Source organism: Eurosta solidaginis, chromosome 2, assembly GCF_040869045.1.
Source record: "Eurosta solidaginis isolate ZX-2024a chromosome 2, ASM4086904v1, whole genome shotgun sequence".
Classification (NCBI taxonomy): Eukaryota; Metazoa; Arthropoda; class Insecta; order Diptera; family Tephritidae; genus Eurosta; species Eurosta solidaginis.
Window position 1 is genome coordinate 191,907,071 of NC_090320.1, and position 21,456 is coordinate 191,928,526.

At 41.4% G+C, this 21,456-nt stretch overlaps 1 protein-coding gene across 4 annotated transcripts in view; it reads right to left on the reverse strand.

Annotated features, from left to right (window-relative positions):
- Stam (signal transducing adaptor molecule) overlaps positions 1-18,702 on the reverse strand; it is a 37,855-nt gene extending 19,153 nt beyond the window's left edge. The window contains exon 1 of one of the 4 annotated variants that reach the window (XM_067766668.1): positions 18,273-18,702. In XM_067766668.1, coding sequence (XP_067622769.1) covers positions 18,273-18,315 — 43 coding nt within the window. In that variant the 5' untranslated portion in view covers positions 18,316-18,702. Of the gene's footprint in view, positions 1-177; positions 755-949; positions 1,185-2,516; positions 2,631-18,272 lie in introns of those variants that run through there. The other 3 variants (XM_067766667.1, XM_067766671.1, XM_067766669.1) reach the window with 3 other exon arrangements.
- Between the last annotated feature and the right edge of the window lie 2,754 nt (positions 18,703-21,456).

Here is a 21,456-nt window from a genome sequence, read left to right on the forward strand (position 1 = left end):
CTAACCTATTCATTACCGTTTGGAACACGGCCGGAGCGTTGACTAAAACAAACGGCATTATATTGAATTCGTAATGCCCTTCGTTGGTAACAAATGCTGTGAACTGTTTTGATTGTTCTTCGAGCTCTATTTGATAATACCCCATTTTTAGGTCTAATATTGAAAAATATTTATTACCTGCTAGCTGAGAGAAATGTTCATCCATAACTGGCATCGACTGACGTTTTGTTCGTGATTAGGCACCTGTAATCCACACAGAGGCGATGCTCACCATTTTGCTTCTCGACCAGTACAATTGGTGACGCATATGAGGATTCTGATAAACGTATGATTTCATTGTCGAGTAAGTCTTTGATTATGTCTGTCACAATCGGCCGCTTTGAAAATGGCAGACGATACGGCTTCATATTTACCTGTATATTCGAGTTTAATTCGATTTTCATTTTCATGATGTTACATCTACCGAGTTCTGAAACCTTTTCCGAGAAAACACCGCGGAACGAGGAGAGTAATTGTTCGAGTTTGTCGAAATCTTTATTAACGAGAGTAGTACGTTCACGAACGTTTAAAACATTTTCAATACGACAACCTTCATTATCGATAACCAGCGGACTTCCGTTCTGCACAAACTATCAGTCCCAAGCAAAACATTTTCACTTATCAAATTATCTTCTACTATCAACCCGTCACTTTCAATTTTGTCAAAGTCAATTTCTATTATCAAGTTTATTTTCTCATTACATACGAATTTACCGCCACCAAACCCATTCAATGTTATTAAGCACGGTGTACAGCTGCCAAGTTTCCTGGCAAAGCTGCCTCTTACAAGAGTACGACTACTGCCAGGATCTACGAAAGAATTTGTCCAAAGTCCGTTCACTTTAATCTCCTTGATGTTTACGTCAATAATTTCTTTTGTTGGTTGAACGGATTGATTAATTAGTCTTACCGTATTATTTGATTTTTCCGGACAAGTCTCGATTGTGTGAGTGCGTTGACATTTTTCACAACGGGTTTTTTTCTGCGGGTCTGGAATTTTATTGAATAATGCCCAAACTTCAAACAGTTGTAGCACTTTACATTTTCGTTGGATTTTGTAGCAATATCTCGCGAACCGGACGTAGCATTAGTTAGGCCCATTGGTTTTGGCCTTGCTTGTGAATTTGTCTTAACCTCGTTAAGTATATTGTAGTTATTGATATCACGCAACAAATCAATACATCGCGAGTAATAATTCGATATTTTTCGTTTAAGGCCGCATCATTTATACCGTTCACAATATGTATAGTGATATCGTTTTCTGGAATGCCTCTTTTCATACCATACGCAACCATACGATAACAAAATTCTTGTGGTGATTCATTCGTATTTCTTTTCATTTGGGACATTTTTATGTGCACATCCGCGACACTTTGTAGACATGGGAAGTCGCACACTAATCGATTACAAAATTCTGACCACGACGTATATACGACTTGCAGGGAGTCGATCATTTTTTTAGCGGACACATTAAAATACTATCATCGATGCCGTATGCATTTCGTACCATTTCGACGCGGTGTATGAATTGGGTTGCATTTAAAGATACACTTGAAAGTGGGTCAAATGTTGGCAATAAAAAAAAAATAAATAAATGTAAGGCGCGATAACCTCCGAAGAGATCTAAGGCCGAGCTTCTCTTCCAATTTGCGTCGTGCTCCTCTTGATTTTTCCCTACAAATTGGCCGGACGGGACCTACATGTTTTATGCCGACTCCGAACGGCATCTGCAAGGCAGATGAGTTTTCACTGAGAGCTTTTCATGGCAGAAATACACCCGGAGCGCTTGCCAAACACTGCCGAGGGGCGACCCCGCTTAGAAAAATTGTCTTCTAATTGAAAAATCTTATTTCTAAAATTTTGATGTTGCTTTGCCCGGGAGTTGAACCCAGGGCATACGGTGTGATAGGCGGAGCACGCTACCATCACACCACGGTGGCCGCCAAATGTTGGCAATAGCTCTATTATTTCACGGACATTATACATAGGGCGCGATTGCCAAACCGGCTGTTGGGGAATGTACGGAATATTGGCTTGGACGTGCGGTGTAACTTGGAAGGTACGTGTAGTTAATACTAGGTTGAAAAATCGGCTGAGCATAACCGCCGGAAACCGGTATTGAGTACGATACGGGTGCACCCTGCGCATTAGAGAAGGCACTACTAACAGAAATTGGAAATGTTTGTGTTGAAGGTGGTGGACACGGATGCGGGATCGCCGTCTGCAATGGTGGCACAACCGATTGCACTGTATGTACGTTTGTAGACAACGACACTGCTTGTGTATCTAGTGGTGAAGAGATACACTGCGGTTCGAAATTGCTAGACATTACAACATCACTTTGCCGTATTTCCATTTCACCAATAGTTTTTTTTCTAAATCTGCCACACGCTGTGACAATATCGAACTTGCACTTAAATAATATTCTTCAGTACGGATTTGTGTTTCTAAACGTTTTATTAAAGTGTTTTTGTTACCACTAGTTGGAAGTCCTGCATCTTTACACATTTGTCTTAGCTCAACGACGTTTGCGGAACGAACGTTTTCCATTTTTCACGTTTTGTTTTGCTAATGATATTCAACGAGTGGAGTTGAGTTAAGATATAAATACGAATGGTAAAACAAATACCAAACACAACTGAACGATTTTACAGCGAGTACTGCGAGCACAAATAAACGTAACAGACAATTTGATTGTTATTGTCACTTTGGTTTGCATTACTATTGCCACCAATATATATAAACCTTGCGTGTGCGTTCAATGATCGTCAAGTTGTTTACCAAGTATGCAAATGAAACAAAGTAAACATAACATAAAACGAGATAATATACCAGAATATGAAGCGAATGACGTTTTATTTTTTTGGTGAATTCTTTTCAGTCGTGCTGAAAGAAGAATGCGTTCCACGAGAAAATAACGAACAGTGTTTTTGACGAGTTTCTTTCAGCTTTTCGTACTGAGAGAAAGATATTAAAGTTGAAACGAATGACGTTGCTGGTGAATTCTCTTCAGGCTGGTCGTGAGGAGAGAAAATATGTTTCACAAGCAAGTAAAGACGAATAGCGATGTTGCCGAATTTCACTCCACCTTTTGTCAAAGAGGATAAAAAAATAAAAGCCACCAGTCTGCTACGAGTGGCGAGTAACTCGCTGGAAATCAAAAAAATGTATGTCTAACGTTTTCTATGAGGGACATTTTTAATTCTCTCGCATTTATCCATGCCGTGGAGGCACCTTATGCAAATGTGATTTTTCGAAAAAGAATTAATTAATTATTTAAATACAGTTGAAAAAATGAACACAAATACCCCTCGAAATGTATAGAAGACATTTATGCACGTCTCTCCCAAAAAAAACCTGCGATTACCCTAACCAGAAACATTACGCAAAGTAACGAGTGACGTATCTTATTATATTTATCCTCTTTGCTTTTGTGTTGAGAAAATTCTTGTTCGTATGGACGCGCAAATTTTTAAATTAACGACGAATACAATACTAAAACGTAAGTGCAGAGGAGTCCCGTTTACCACGAATTGATTCAGCGGAGTCTCAACTTCTTTTATGCGTTAGATAAACGATATGTTAATTTAATTTAATGACGAACACCTCTTTTTAAAATCGATAATATGTATTTTTACTCTTTTAAACACATATTTTCACAATTGAATGTTTTTGCACACACACTTGCACTTATTCAATTATATGCTGCATTTCGAGTTTTACGTTTTTAAGGGTGGATTTCATCCAACTTCTGAGGCTGTCAGGAGACCTCTTGAGTTCTAATGAAATAATTTCAATAAAGATATTTAATGTTTAATAAAACGTTTATTTGTACAGAGTTTATGTATAAAGTTCATAAATTCCACGCTGGCTCTGCAGTTTTGGACGCTTTCTCTTTTAGTTCTCGCAATCGACTGACTAACAGCCATCTTGTTGTTCATTGCCTTTTTCGTGAGTAGGGTTACCAGCTTGCTGACAAATGTGTTTGTACGATATGGGTATCAAATGAAAGGTGCTAATGAGTATTTTAAAAGGGAGTGGGCCTTAGTTCTATAGGTGGACACCTTTTCGAGATATCGCCATAAAGGTGGACCAGGGGTGACTCCAGAATGTGTTTGTACGATATGGGTATCAAATGAAAGGTGTTAAGGAGTATTTTAAAAGGGAGTGGGCCTTAGTTCCATAGGTGTCCGCCTTTTCGAGATATCGCCATAAAGGTGGACCAGGGGTGACTCTAGAATGTGTTTGTACGATATGGGTATCAAATGAAAGGTGTTAATGAGTATTTTAAAAGGGAGTGGGCCTTAGTTCTATAGGTGGACACCTTTTCGAGATATCGCCATAAAGGTGGGCCAGGGGTGACTCTACAATTTGTTTGTACGATATGGATATCAAATGAAAGATGTTAAGGAGTATTTTAAAATGGAGTGGGCCTTATTTCTATAGGTGGAGACAACTTTTCGAGACATCGCCATAAAGGTGGACCAGGGGTGACTCCAGAATGTGTTTGTACGATATGGGTATCAAATGAAAGGTGTTAAGGAGTATTTTAAAAGGGAGTGGGCCTTAGTTCCATAGGTGTCCGCCTTTTCGAGATATCGCCATAAAGGTGGTTTGTATGATATGGGTATCAAATGAAAGGTGTTAATGAGTATTTTAAAAGGGAGTGGGCCTTAGTTCTATAGGGATATCGCCATAAAGGTGGGCCAGGGGTGACTCTACAATTTGTTTGTACGATATGGATATCAAATGAAAGATGTTAAGGAGTATTTTAAAATGGAGTGGGCCTTATTTCTATAGGTGGGGACAACTTTTCGAGACATCGCCATAATGGTGGACCAGGGGTAACTCTAGAATGTGTTTGTACGATATGGGTATCAAATGAAAGGTGTTAGTGAGTATTTTAAAAGGGAGTGGGCATTAGTTCTATAGGTGGACACCTTTTCGAGATATCGCCATAAAGGTGGACCAGGGGTGACTCTAGAATGTGTTTGTACGATATGGGTATCAAATGAAAGGTGTTAATGAGTATTTTAGAAGGGAGTGGACCTTGGTTCTATAGGTGGACGCCTTTTCGAGATATCGCCATAAAGGTGGACCAGGGGTGACTCTAGAATGTGTTTGTACGATATGGATATCAAATGAAAGGTGTTAAGGAGTATTTTAAAAGGGAGTGGACCTTAGTTCTATAGGTGGACGCCTTTTCGAGATATCGCCATAAAGGTCGACCAGTGGTGACTCTAGAATGCGTTTGTTCGTTATGGATAGTAATGATTATTTAAAAGGGAGTGGGCCTTAGTTCTAAACGTGGACGCCTTTTCGAGATATCGCCATAAAGGTGGTCCACGGGTGACTCTATAATGTGTTTGTACGATATGGGTATCAAAATTAAAGGTATTAATGAAGGTTTTGAAAGGGAGTGGCCCTTAGTTGTATATGTGAGGGCGTCAATAAACCAATCCAATCACCATGTTTCATCCCTTTTTTCGTATTTGGTATAGAATTATGGCATTTTTTTTTTTTCATTTTTCGAAATTTTCGATACCGAAAAAGTGGGCGTGGTTATAGTCGGATTTCGCCCATTTTTAACACCAAGATAAAGTGAGTTCAGATAAGTACGTGAACTAAGTTCAATAAAGATATATCGATTTTTGCTAAAGTTATCGATATCGAAAAACTGGGCGTGGCTTTAACCGATTTCACCGATTTTCACAGAAAACTTTTATCGTCATAGAAGCTTTGCCCTTACCAAATTTCATAAGGATTTGTAAATTTTTGTTCGACTTATGGCATTAAAAGTATTCTAGACAAATTAAATGAAAAAGGGCGGAGCCACGCCCATTTTGAATATTTTTTTTATTGTGGTATTTTGTTGCACCATATCATTACTGGAGTTGAATGTTGACATAATTTACTTGTATACTGTAAATATATTAAATTTTTTGTTAAAATTTGACTTAAAATTTTTTGTTTAAGTGGGCGTGTTCTTCATCCGATTTTGTTAATTGCGCACATATAGTAATAGGAGTAATGTTCCTGCCAAATTTCATCATGATATCTTCAATGACTGCCGAATTACAGCTTGCAAAACTTTGAAATTACCTTCTTTTAAAGGGGACGGTGCAACGCCCATTGTCCAAAATTTTACAAATTTTCGATTCTGCGTCATAAGTTCAACCCACCTGCCAAGTTTCATCGCTTTATCCGACTTTGGTAATGAATTATCGCGCTTTTTCGATTTTTCGAAATTTTCGATATCGAAAAAGTGAGCGTGGTTATAGTCCGATATCGTTCATTTTAAATAGCGATCTGAGATGAGTGCCAAGGAATTTATAAAAAAAATCTTATTTAGACTCCAGTTCTATTTGGATGTTAAATATTGATTCAGACGAAAATCACTTAACCCCAAATGAAGTTTACTTCGGTGTTAATGTGGATATTATTCTATCAAACAACCTTTTCGAAAAAGATGACGTACACATATTTAAGAGCTGTGCTAAACAATTTTATATACAAATTTGTGGTTCCTTATTAAAGAAAGTAAATTTAAATGATAAAACTTTGTTGTGGGCTGCAAAGCTTTCACCAGAAAGTATTTTAAGCGGCGAAACAAATAGTATTGTGCCTTTAGTTATGGACTTGTTTCCGAAATCTGAATTAGATAAAATAGAGAAAATTAATTCCGAATTTAGAGCTTTACAGAGAATGAGAGCCTTAAAAATTCAAGAATTTAAATATATGCAGCTTTTGGGCAGAATTAAGATCAGTTAAAAATGAATTAAACGTTTTCCAATATTTATAAAATAGTTCAAGGCGTATTGTCGATTCCACATTTATCCACAAACGTAGAAAGAATATTTTTTATACAAAATTTAATTAAAACTAAGTGCAGAAATATACTTCAAATAAACACAGTTTCGAATTTAATAAAAACTAAAGACTCGATGAAATCAGCTAACAGTAGTTGTCATAATATAGATACGAAAAAAAGCTTTTTGTCAACTGAGGCATTTAAAGAACTCAAAGACGCTTCCCAAGGCAGTCGGTTCTATGTACCGGAGCGACTCGGGATTTTTCCCGACCAAGGACCGTCATTTCAGTGTGACCCCATTTAATTTGTTTCGTGCCTCCCACAAATTGTCATCCTCCCAGCAGCTCCTTGCAGCAGGACTACTAAATGTTCTCTTGCTCCGGGAAGGTATCGAACCCAATCCGGGTCCGTCTCCTGACCCCGGTCCTGAGAAATGGTTTTGCTGCATTTGCCAGAAAAGAATCTTTTTAGGACGGTCATACTCGTGCAAGGGATGGTTGCATCGGACAGGTTGTTCTGGGCTTGATCCCAAAACCCGACGTCCACGTAACTTTTATAAATCTTTTGTGGCTCCTTGCTGCTCACGCCCAAGGGCGTCCCGTAGTCTACGCCTAAGCGCCCCCCCCCCCCCACTACCTTCCAGCAGCCTCGCTGCTCAGCAAGCCACAATAAGTACCCGCTGCTGCTCGCGCCCCACGGCGCCAACAACTCAAACAGCTGATACCACTCATAACTACTACCTTCGTAGTAGAGCTGGTAGCAATGCTAAGCATCAGCCCCTGCCCCCGTCTTCGTCTCCCCCCCCCCCTCTTTTCTGGCAGCAATCATGCAGGTCAGGGAAACAGACTCTTAGTCCCTGCCTCCGTTTGCACCGTCTGCCAGCACAGAATATATAGGTTTGCGACATCCGCTCAATGCAGCTCCTGCCTTGGGTGGTGCCACTTTCCTAGATGTTCTGGTCTCCGCGACGGCAACCCCCGAGGGGTTTCATCGCGCCATGTTGCCAGGTCGCAAACCCAAATCATGCGGGTACCCCAATGCTTGCCCAAGGGCGCCCAGTCCCAAGGCCACAACAGCAATTGCGTCCTGGCCTTCCACAACCTAGGCGTAGTCACCCGTCACTTACCCCTAGAGTGGCGGCGTCACCCCTCATGCACTTCAGAATTCTGCAGTTAAACTGTAATGGACTAACTGGGAAGATTACGGAGATAGTCGATTTCATGAAGCGGCACAACATCCGCATTGCTGCGATTCAAGAGACTAAACTCACAGCAAGATCTGCATTGCAGACCTGCTCTGGTTATAATGTCCACAGGAAAGACCGCGAGAGCGGAAATGGAGGCGGCCTCGCGTTTATTATACACCACTCTGTGCAATATTATATATTTGATCCTGGCATCGACCGCAGGGACAATGTCTTAGAACGTCAAGGCCTATCTGTCCGGTCAGGCGATGCAAATCTAGAAATCATCAACATCTACATCCCTCCTGTCACCTGTTGCCCCAGTGGATACCGCCCTAATATCGAGGCCTTACTCACTGGCAACAATCGCATTATCTTAGGCGATTTCAATGCCCATCACGACCTATGGCATTCAAACTTGCGGGCGGACAGTAGGGGTGAGATGTTGGCGGATCAAATAGAAGAAACGACGTTCTGCACAATAAACGGAAACGCCCCCACACGTATGGTAGGAAGCTGTCATAGCTCGCCAGATATCTCAATCGTGAGCGCAGAACTCGTAAACTGCGTCAACTGGCAGCCGATGGTAACATTGGCATCCGACCACCTGCCCATACTTATTTCGTTCGAGCGTACCGCCGACTTCATCGTCACCGAAAAACGCACTTTCATAAACTTCAAAAAAGGAAAGTGGGAAGAATATAAATCTGCAACAGACAGCAGCTTTGCTACCCTCCCTATCCCGACTGATGCCCGCCAAGGGGAGCGTGCCTTCCATAAGGTCATTGAATCCGCCTCGGCACACTTCATTCCCGCAGGGAGAATTCCCGAAATCCGGCCCCACTTCCCGGCGGAGGCCGCGAGCTTAGCGAGGGAACGCGCCCTTATAAGACAGCTTGATCCAGGCGATCCCCAAATAAGGGATATAAACCAACGCATCAGATTGCTTGTGGACGAACACAAGCGGGCGAAATGGGAAGAGCACCTAAGAGGTTGTAACCTCTCTACCGGTGTAGGTAAACTTTGGTCCACCGTAAAGTCCCTATCGAATCCGACTAAGCACAAAGACAAAGTTTCCATCGCCTTTGGCGATAAGGTGCTGTCGGATGCGAAAAGATGCGCGAGCGCTTTCTGCCGACAATATATAATGCATCCTACGGTCGACAAAGATAGACGGAGAGCCAATAGACACGCACATAAACACAAATTCAGCGCGTCACCAATCACCATTACCGCTAGAGAGGTTGAGGACGCCATTGGTCGCGCTAAACCATCCAAAGCAGTGGGCCCAGACGGCATAGCCATGCCGATGCTTAAAAACCTAGGGAAAGAGGGTTTCAAATATTTAGCGCATGTCTTCAACCTGTCTCTTTCCACCTTTGTCATACCCGAGAAATGGAAAATGGCCAAGGTGGTCCCGCTACTAAAGCCTGGGAAACCAGCTAACGTAGGTGAGTCATATCGTCCGATATCTCTCCTATCGCCAATGGCAAAGACGCTTGAGGCCATTTTGCTCCCTTATTTCCAAGCACATTTGCAGCTAGCCCCTCATCAGCATGGCTTCAGAAAACTCCATAGCACTACCTCCGCGCTAAATGTCATTGGCACCCAGATAGATTGCGGCTTGAATCAATACCCCCACCATAGAACAGTACTCGTAGCGCTAGCCCTATCAAAAGCCTTTGATACGGTCAACCATGGCTCGTTACTGCGGGACCTGGAAGGGTCTACCCTTCCCCCATGTCTTAAAAGGTGGACCGCAAATTGTCTGGGTGGTCGGCAGGCATCGGTGCAATTCAGAAACGAAACATCAAAACCAAGGAGAATTAAACAAGGGGTGCCACAGGGTGGTGTCCTATCCCCACTTTTGTTTAATTTCTACATATCTAAGCTACCTTCACCACCGGAAGGAGTCACAATCGTTTCCTGCGCCGATGACTGCACAATAATGGTCACAGGCCCAGGCCCAGAGATCGATGAGCTATGCAATAAAATAAACGGCTGTCTCCCTGATCTCTCCAGTTTTTTCGCCTCGCGAAACCTGGCATTGTCACCGACTAAATCTTCCGCGACCTTATTTACAACATGGACGCCCCAAATGTCGACCATATTGAACATCCACGTCGATGGCACTACGCTACCGACTGTCCTACACCCCAAAATCTTGGGTGTGACGTTTGATCAGGATCTACATTTTGGTGCGCACGCAACCGCAATTGTTCCGAGAATTCAGAGCCGTAATAAAATCCTCAAATCCCTTGCTGGCAGTACCTGGGGAAAAGATAAAGAAACGCTCATGACCACATACAAAGCAATTAGCCAGCCGATTACGTGCTACGCGTCACCTATATGGTCGCCAAGCCTAAAAACTACCCACTGGAAGAAACTACAGGCCTGCCAAAATACTGCTCTCAGAATCGCCACGGGCTGTCTTCTTATGTCCCCGGAACACCATCTTCATAATGAGGCGAGAATACTCCCCATCAGGGAGAGAAATGAGATGCTGACCAAACAGTTTCTGTTGAATACCCAGAAACCTGGGCATCCAAACAGACATCTGATTGACGAACCAGCACCGCCTGGGCCCTAAGGAGTCATCTCCGTAAGCATTTTGAGGAAATACGGCACCTGAGAACCCAGCCGTATGAAGCGAAAAAACACAAGCAGGTCCTTGGTGAACTCCATAGACAGGCGTCGGACCTTTATGTCGGGAATTGCCCGGTGAATCCAGTACTTGAAGAAAAATATCCAGAACTCGCGGAGGAGGAACGCATACTCCCCAGGGAAACGCGTGTCACTCTTGCTCAACTTCGTTCTGGATACTGTAACAGGTTAAACTCTTACCTATCCAGAATCAACCCCGACATACGGGGTGTATGCCCCGCTTGCAATGTGTCCCCACATGACACCAACCATCTCTTTAATTGTAATGTGGAACCAGCGCCTCTAACACCCCTTTCCTTATGGTCCACCCCTGTTGAAACGGCAAGTTTCTTTGGACTCCCGTTAGAGGATATTGATGACAATTTGTAATCGGTCGCGGCTATTAGGTGGGGCGAGCATTGCTACAACAACAACAACAACAAAGAACTCAAAGAGTTTCTTGACTAAAAACAGTTTTCGCATCCGAAAACTTTTGGTACATTTTTGGATGATTTGGTACATTTCTTTCCCTCGTTTGGTACAAAATGAAAAAATCCATTTATCATCCTTGCTCTATATACTCCACGACGTCCGCAAAAAATACCCTTTAAGCTGAAGACACTGTATTTTTTCATACTGCTATCTAGGATGCCATGCTTTCCTTGACCCGTATTCTGTTGAAGCATGCATTTGCGAGTATATTCCAGTTTTGTATTATTTGAATAAACAAACAATATTTAGTTGCCTTTTTCCCAAATTGTAGCAGTGCAGTAAAGTTCAAGTGGCATATAAGTTTAGGTACCTAAAATTTAGACGAACTTACACCCAGACTTAGAGCCCCATTCTCTATTACGAAACGAACGTTCGTTTCGCTTCAAAGACAAATTGCTAGGGTATTTGCACTATGTTAAACGATGGCAACATATCAGCTGACAGTTACTTTCGCGTAACTGTTATACATAAAGTAAGAAACGTAAAGGCCGAACGAAAATGATAGAGAATACCATTGCTAGACGTAATCCTTTGGAGGCTAATCGTTCGTCTGAGCTATCGTCCGCAATACAGAATGAAGCCATTAATTTTACATTTTGTTGTCTCGTTATTGAAAGAAACAAAGCTTTACATTTTTATTAAAAAACCTAAAAGTTCGTGATACGGTAAACTACAGTGCAAGTCCAACGAAACTGCAGTTTCGACAGGGGTAAAGCAAAGGGAGGTTGGTATTAGAGGTATAGGTTGGTGTCATATTGTGACACATCGCATGCAGTGCATACATTACGTATGTATGTTGGGGTTGGGGGGTTACAACAAATTAAATGGGGTTACACTGAAATGAAAGCCCTTGGTCAGGAAATATCCCGAGTCGCTCCGGTACATAGAACCGGCTGTCTTGGGAAGGATTTTGTTGCAGCTTTGTACTTAAGATACAATTTCTGTGACTTGTACCTTGAAGGTGGGAGTATTACCGAACGTTACCCCTAAGATCTTTGGGTGACGGACAGTCGGTAGAGTAACGCCATCGAAGTCCAATATTTGCGCCATCTGTTCCTTCCACGTGGTAAACGGAGTGGCCGTGGTTTTGTGAAGAAACTAGATAGACTGGGGAGATAGCTGTTAATTCTAGAAACTAATTCATCTGTTGGAGGCCCAGGTTCCATTTTCATTATCGGCCAGTCGTCGGCATAGGAAATGATTGTCTCTCCTTCTGGTGGTGAAGGGAGCTTTGGTATGTAGAAATTAAAGAGAAGCAGGGATAAGACAACACCCTGTGGCACCCCCTGTTTAAATCTCCTAGGCTTTGCGGTTTTGTTCCTGAATCGAACCGAAGGGGGCGAACCTTATATGTCTTGGAGTAGCGTGCCGTGGTTGACTGTGTCAAAAGCTTTTGACAGGCCGAGTGCCACGAGCACCGTCCTGGATGGAGTTTTTCCTGATTTAGACCGTAATTTCTCTGAGTATTTATGGCGTTTAGCGTGGTAGTAGTACTATGCATTTTGCGGAAGCGATACTAATGGATGGCTGGGCGAAGACGCACCTTAAAATCAGGGAGCAAAACGGTTTCCAATGTCTTCGCTACTAGCGAAAGGAGTGATATCTAATACTGCAACGTGTTCTAAGCTCAATGAGAATTTTTCACGTAGCGCGATGAGGCAAATGGTAAATTTCAATACAAAGATTGCTGAGAGGTCCCAAACGAGAATAGATCTATTATATGCAAATGCTGATGTACTATCCTGTACTAATCTTGAAAATCACATTTCATTTGCTTTCAAAGTGTGTAATTCAAATCCTCTGCGGAGAGTGATACCCACAATGTGTTGGAAGAATTGTTGTGCTGATAACCTCATTTACTTATTAAGAAACTATGATTTCAGCGTATTAAAAAATACGCTTGTCAATGACTCGGTTGAATATATAAATACCTGCTTATCACACTGAATGGGTTTATTAACATCAGAACAAGACAGAATAATGTGGTTGAGAAATAAGTGGTACGATCATGAGCTGACCGAAATTAACGAATTAAAAATTCAATTGCACTCACAAGCCAGATCCTATGGTGAGTTTTCGGAATATAATACGGTTGCGAAGTATTATAAAAAACTAATCAAAATTAAAAAGAATAAGTATATGGAGAAAAATGTCGCCTTAAATTCCTCTGATAACAAATTAATATGGAAACACCTTAAGCAAGCAGTAAACTTAACTGAAGTGCGAGACAATATCCTGACAGTGATTGTAAATGGTATAACATATGAAACACCAGGAAATATATATAAAGTATTTAATTCCTTCTTTGTTGATAGTATTGTTGATATAAACCGAGACATCGAAACTTTTGATAGTGGCGACAGTGTGCCATACACGGTTAGCACATGTCTGAAATTCCAAAAAGTTACCGTTGATGATGTCATATTGGTAGCCAAAAGGTTAAAAAATAAAATCGGAGGTACAAACTTACTATCAGAAGGAGTAATTAAAAATTCGGTATCATTCGGGTCTTAGACCGATCAAAACGTTGCCGAATATCGAAAAAATTCTAGAAACAGTAGTAAAAAATCAGCTCGCGAGTTACTTGGAAATAAATAAAATACTAATTAAAGAACAATCCGGTTTCAGAGAAGGGCAGTCTTGCTACGCGGCTTTAAATTACGTAATATCAAGTTGGAAAGAAGAACTAAATCAAAAGAATAGTAAGCTTGCGGTTTCTATCGAGTTAAAGAGAGCATTTGAAACAATAGACAGAATGACGATATGACGATTAAAAATTTAGAAAAAAACTGGAATTAGGGGCAACGAGCTGCAGTGGTTTCAGAGCTTTTTAGGTACCCGGAGACAAAAAACAGCCATTGAGTAGGTTGTCTCAGATGAGGTATTGACAGGAATCCTATTTAACATATATATAAATGATATATCTTCGGCAATAAAACATAGTAAAATAAGGCTGTTTGCGGATGACGCATTGCTCGAAGTAAGTGAAATGTATATCATGTTAGCTAGGAGCAAAATGCAGGAAGACTTGAAATACCTATACAGGTGGCTTTGTAACAATAAGCTTAAACTTAATGTTAATAAAACCAATTTTATGGTCATATCCAGAGCAATGAACAAGGAATCTTGTAATATCGAGCCAAAAATAATGAACTGAAACATTAACGAAGTTAAAACTTTCAAGTACTTAGGGGTTCAGATTGATAACAAATTAAAATTTAGTGATAATATTGATTATATAGTTGCCAAAATAGGCAAGAAAATTGTTTTTTGGAAGAGGTCATGCAAATTTATCAGTATTAAATACAAACTGAAAGTGGATAAATCCATCATAGAGCCGCATTTTATATATTGTCCCACAATATTATTGTTGTTGTTGTTGTAGCAGTGCTTCGCCCCACCCAATAGGTGCGACCGATCAAAAATTGTCATCAATATCCTCTAACGGGAGTCCAAGGAAGCTTGCTGTTTTAACAGAGGTGGACCATAATGAAAGGGGTGTTAGAGGCGTTGGTTCCACATTGCAATTAAAGAGATGGTTGGTGTCATGTGGGGAAACATTGCAAGTGGGGCATACATTTTGTATGTCGGGGTTGATTCTGGATAGGTAAGAGTTTAACCTGGTCCCACAATATTCTTCATTGCCAATGAAACTCAGGTAGATAAGCTTCAAGTTATGCAAAATAAAGCTACGAGATTTATACTAAACATGAGGTATGATACTCCCATTAATAACATGACAGAAGCACTAAACTGGTTGAGTATAAAACAGCTTATATTCTACCACACTATGGAATTTATAAATGATGCACATTCATACGTAATCAGAAAAAACAATAATTTTAGATTACCTCTTTTCAAAACAGAAGTGGACAAGCAAAATACATTTTATAAGGGTCTGAAATATTTCAATGAACTTCCTAATCGCATAAAAAGTAATAATAACTTGAATACTTAAAAAAAAAAGTTTATTGGAGCATTGTAAAACCCTTCCAATAAGATAAAGTTTGTCTCCTTTTATTTTTTTACAAGACATATCCGATACTGAAGCGCAAAAAGGGAATGATAATATCGGAAGCAGCAAAATACAATGCATCCGGCCCTAAGGAAAAGAAAATCGGTCGCCACCTGTAACTCCAGACAGTGCCAACAACTAATTTCGCTGGAATTCGGTATTTTCAGCCGATATTTACTGTTGCTGATCGTAATAACTCGCATTCCGACAGCATTAATATAACAATAAAATTATATGGGTAAAGAAAATAAGACCAAACGAAAAGTTGGAGCAGGGGGGATTGGAAACACGTAATTTTCAACCTCCCATTATATGTTGAGCTGCATGCATTCCGACAGCGTCTTTACAAAACAAAGTTGAGGGGTAATTGGATACACGTTATTTAGCTGTGTTGATCGGAGACTAATACATTCCGACAGCTTAAAATACAAATATAATTGAAAATTTTAAGTTCCAAATTTTGTTGCCTTAAGTTGGGAGCACGGGAGAACTGGAAACGCGTTCTTTCCAACCTCCCTTGAATGAGAGGCTCCCAGACTCGTCCGTTTGTCACGCCAGTAAATATTCTGATCGGAATCAAATGGCATTCCAATGAATTGTACTTAGTAGTTTAAGTTTTAGGCCTAAACAGCCGTAATAATAAATAAATTAAATTAATTAAATATTGGTCGATACGCCTCGCCTTCCTTATCTGGTTTCCCAGGCTTTAGTACTGGAATTATCCTTGCCATTTTCCAATGTTCAGGAATGACAAAGAACTTCAACGACAGGCTGAAAATGTGCGTTAGGTAGTTTATTGCCTCAGCGCCAAGGTCTTTTAGCTTTGGTATGGCTCTTTCGCCTGGGCCTATTGATTTAGAGAGCTTAGCCTTTTTGATGGCTTTCTCTGCCTCTGCAGAGATGATGGTAATGGGTGAACGATGAATTAGAAATTGTCGTGTTCCTTTACCAGCTGCATAATATATAAGTTCAGACTCCTAATACGCTTTTCAGTTTATGAACCCTGCGCTGACGATGGAAATGTGTGGCGAGCTGTGACAAGTCCTATTGTTGTTGTTGTTGTTGTTGTTGTTGTTGTTGTAGCGATAAGGACACTCTGGGAGTGTAATCGACGTTGATGGTACTTTGCCGGATGAGGATCCGGTACGTTCCGATGCCAAGCCCCACCATCTCGGGAATGATCTATTATTACCACATGCGACCTAGGCCCAACCGCCCTCCCGCCCCCTAGATCCATTGGGTGTTCGGGGTCGCCAGAGCTTCGGCAGTTAATGAAACAGGATTCGCCACCGATAGATGAGGTTGACAATTGGGTTTGGAGAATGTATATATTGTGCTCGCAACCTGAAAGGGTTGCGCTACACAACCCCTATCTATTCTATTTGGTATTTTAGTCGCCTCTTACAACAGGCATACCTACCGCGGGTATATTCTACCCCCTTACAATCTGGGGTGTGTGTCTTGTTCTATGCTGGAATGCCCCATGTAATTCGAAAAACTACTTAACAACGGAAGTCGGTTCTATTATCGTTAATACAACAACATGTCCCGGATTTTTTCCCGACTCCGGGCTGTCATTTCAGTGTGACCGCAGTGACCCCCCCGGATGTGGTTCTGCTACATATGCCGGAAAAAAATCTACGTCTACGGGTCATACTCCTGCGAGTGTGCCACGTGTAAGACGGTTGCACCGTGAGGATAGTTTTGGGCTAGAACCCAACGTTCGTCTTCGCCGAAATTGTTGCAAAACTTGTATGGCTCCCCGAGGTATACGCTTGAGCGTACCTCATCCACCTTCTAGTAGCAACGCTGTCCAGCAGTCCCAGTATACTGTTCGCTGTTGCTCGCGTCAAACGGCGATTTAACTTGGCCGTTCCAACCCATCACTACAATCTACGTAGCATGGATAGAAGCAATGTCGAGCACCAGCCTTTACCCCCGTCACGCTTTTCCATTTCCGGCACACGCACTCTCGTAATAAGGAGTCATCAACTCTTAGTCCCCCTCACCATGTGATTCAAGGGGTTGTGTAACGCAATCCTTTCAAGGCGTTGCCAGCGCAATATATAGCTTCTCCAATCCAACTGTCAACCTCACCTACCCTTGACGAGTCCTGTTTCTGGCGCTCTGGCGACCGCAAGTTCCTCATGGATCTAAATTGTTCCCGAATTGATCGGTCTAGTACCTTAATATTTTTTGAACCGGAACGTACCGGATCTGCATTCGGCAACGGACCATCAACATCAAAATATAAACAACATAGATCAATGTAGTCCTTTCAGTATTGCATTCCAAAGGAATTCAATTCGGTGAATAAAAGGAGAATAATCATTCCATATGAACAAAAAGAATAGGTAATAACTTAAAGTGTTTAGTCATTATTCCGGAGTAACGAAAATGCATTGCAATTTTCTGGGTCTGCAATCAAAAGAATTATTATTCCAAATGGAATGCATTCCCCAACAAATTTTGCTTCATTTCAGAGTTAAAGAGCAAATATTTGCAAACACCATTAAGTATGTGCTTTCATTATTTATTGAAAATAATATGTGAAGGCGAATGGTAGGAGTTTAAACTGCGTAAGAGGAACGTCACTACAAATACGTTAGCACCCAAGAGCGTATGTGCTTCTAAGCATTGCATATTGGTATTGTATCATTGATGTCATCTTTGATTGTAATAAGGCACATATGTTTGTATCGAAGTAGTTGTGCACAACTGCAAGCAGGATTGAAGGATAAAAAATATAAAATTTTACCGCAATAAGTTTTTTGCTTTAAAATCAGTAAGGTTTCATCTGATGTTTCATATCTTGAGCGCTTTGTGATTGACTAAATGAAAATTAAGATCGTTTTCAGGGCAATGCACCGAATTTCGAAATTCATTGAGTCCTTTGTTGTCTGCAATCAGCCAGATAGGTACTATAAAAAACCAACAGCTCACGAACAAGAATTAAGAACACACAACGCAACAGCGAACAGTGATAACCCTTCACCCCATCCTATGTAAATCCTTATGCTTTTTTCCGAAACGCATCGTAAAAGACTGCCCCTAAGTTCAGCCACCTTTGCAGTAGCAAATGTACTTACCAATATCCGCATCGAACGGCGTCGATTGGCCAAAAAGACCCATCTTTCAGTCCTAATGCTTTGTAATTGGATTGAAACACAAATTTCAACTTTTCACTGCGTATTAACAACTTTCCACTTTCGAGACTGTTGAACACCGACGTATGCTTCTAAACTCTCTGCTATTGAATTATATTTTAATCGATTTTCCTTTTTTTCGTTCGTCCGCCTTTCTAATTAGGATCTGCTTTGTACACTTTTTACGCAATAAATAACGTTCGCTTGTCGATTAGAAGAATCAAAAATTGTTCATGCAATCGCGCTTTAGCATTCTTTAATTAGTTTAATGAAGATATTTTCTTTTTTTTTGGATAATAGACGTAATTTTCCTACCAAGCCGAGACAATTTTCAATAAAAAATGACTAACGAATATCAGTGTTCTGTAAATGTCATTCTTTCTTGCTTTTGTTTCACTTTCATTTGCTGTCAAATAAGTTGGGAGTTGCCAGAGTAGACAATGGCTGTCCTAAGCATTATCTAAGTGATGATAAGCGTTGTTTTACAAGCAAATGTAGATGTATATACACGCAAAAAAGAACACGGCTAACGTTTCTAAAAGCCCAGTCAGGGATTCAAGATGGTCGGGCTAGTACCTTAATAGTGCTTTGTTACAGGAACGTCCCAGGCTATATCCGGCAAAGGACCATCAACATCGATAATACTCCCCAAAACCCCAAATACAACAACAATAAAAGCCACGTTTGCAGCCCAGAATATAGGAGTCAAAAAAATATTTTTTCCCGTAACAAACTATCAGTTGATTGCACTCCACTGGACAGTTACTTACTGAATATTCTTGAAATAATCAGAAACTTTACATGAAGTTGCAGATTATAAATAAGTTAACTTGCTAGGTTATTCACAACTGCTAAAACTCGTCTTGAAATAATCAGAAAATATTACATGAAGTTGCAAACTAAAAATAAGATAGGTATTTAGGTTTTTGATAACTGTTAAAACTCGTCCAAAAATATCGGCAGAAGTGTTAACAGATGCACTTTGGACCCAGGACAACGAATCCGTAAACAGAAACTGAAATTTTAATTTCTGTCCGTAGATATTTGCAAAACAAATTAAAAATTTTCGTGTGGTTGTTGTAATTTTAGTGATTTTGTGTACCGGTAAAAAAAATTTTGAAGAATAGTGTTTTGCGTGGATATAGTCTGATCTTCAAACCGGCGTAATTACCAGGGTAATTTCATTCACTTTCATAAACTTCAAAAAAGAAAGTGGGAAGAATATAAATCCTTTACAGACAGCCGCTTTGCTGCCCTCCCTATCCCGACTGATGCCCGCCAAAGGGAGCGTGCCTTCCGTAAGGTCATTAAATCCGTCTCGGCAAATTTCATTCCCGCCGGGAGAATTCCTGAAATCCGGCCCCACTTCCCGGCGGAGGCCGCGAACTTAGCGAGAGAACGTGACCTTATAAGACAGCTTGATCCAGGCGACCCCCAAATAAGGGATATAAACCAACGCATCAGATTGCTTGTGGATGAACACAAGCGGGCGAAATGGGAGGAGCACCTAAGAGGTTGTAACCTCTCTACCGGCGTGGGTAAACTTTGGTCCACCGTAAAGTCCCTATCGAATCCGACTAAGCACAAAGACAAAGTTTCCATCGCCTTTGGCGACAAAGTGCTGTCGGACGCGAAAAACTGTGCGAGCGCTTTCTGCCGACAATATATAATGCATCCTACGGTCGACAAAGATAGACGGAGAGCCAATAGAAACGCACATAAACACAAATTCAGCGCGTCACCAATCACCATCACCGCTAAAGAGGTTGAGGACGCCATTGGTCGTGCTAAACCATCCAAAGCAGTGGGCCCTATGCCGTCTGGCCATGCCGGTGCTTAAAAGCCTAGGGAAAGAGGGTTTCAAATATTTAGCGCATGTCAACCTGTCTCTTTCCATCTTTGTCATACCTGAGAAATGGAAAATGGCCAAGGTGGTCCCGCTACTAAAGCCTGGGAAACCAGCTAACATAGGTGAGTCGTATCGTCCGATATCTCTCCTATCGCCAGTGGCAAAGGCGCTTAAAGCCATTTTGCTCCCTTATTTCCAAGCTTCAGAAAACTCCATAGCACTACCACCGCGCTAAATGCCATTAGCACCCAGATAAATTGCGGTTTAAATCAAGGGGTGCCACAGGGTGGTGTCCTATCCCCACTTTTGTTTAATTTCTACATATCTACGCTACCTTCACCACCGGAAGGAGTCACAATCGTTTCCTACGCCGATGACTGCACAATAATGGCCACATGCCCAGGCCCAAAGATCGATGCGCTATGCAATAAAATAAACGGCTACCTCCCTGATCTCTCCAGTTTTTTCGCCTCGCGAAACCTGGCATTATCACCGACTAAATCTTCCGCGACCTTATTTACAACATGGACGTCCCAAATGTCGACCATTTTGAACATCCACGTCGATGGCACTACGCTACCGACTGTACTACACCCCAAAATCTTGGGTGTGACGTTTGATCAGGATCTACATTTTGGTGAGCACGCAGCCGCAATTGTTCCGAGAATTCAGAGCCGTAACAAAATCCTCAAATCCCTCGCTGGCAGTACTTGGGGAAAAGATAAAGAAACGCTCATGACTACATACAAAGCAATTAGCCATCCGATTACGTGCTACGCGTCACCCATATGGTCGCCAAGCCTAAAAATCACCCACTGGAAGAAACTACAGGCCTACCAAAATACTGCTCTCAGAATCGCCACGGCCTGTCTTCTTATGTCCCCAGAACACCATCTGCATAACGAGGCGAGAATACTCCCCATCAGGGAGAGAAATGAGATGCTGACCAAACAGTTCCTGTTGAATACCCAGAAACCTGGGCATCCCAACAGACATCTGATTGATGAACCAGCACCGCCTAGGGGCTTAAGGGGTCATCTCCGTAAGCATTTTGAGAAAATACGGCACCTGAGAACCCAGCTGTATGAAGTGAAAAAACACAAACAGGTCCTTGGTGAACTCCATAAACAGGCGTCGGACCTTTATGCCGGGAATTGCCCGGTGAATCCAGTACTTAACGAAAATTATCCAAAACTCGCGGAAGAGGAACGCATACTCCCCAGGGAAACACGTGTCACTCTTTCTCAACTTCGTTCTGGATACTGTAACAGGTTAAAC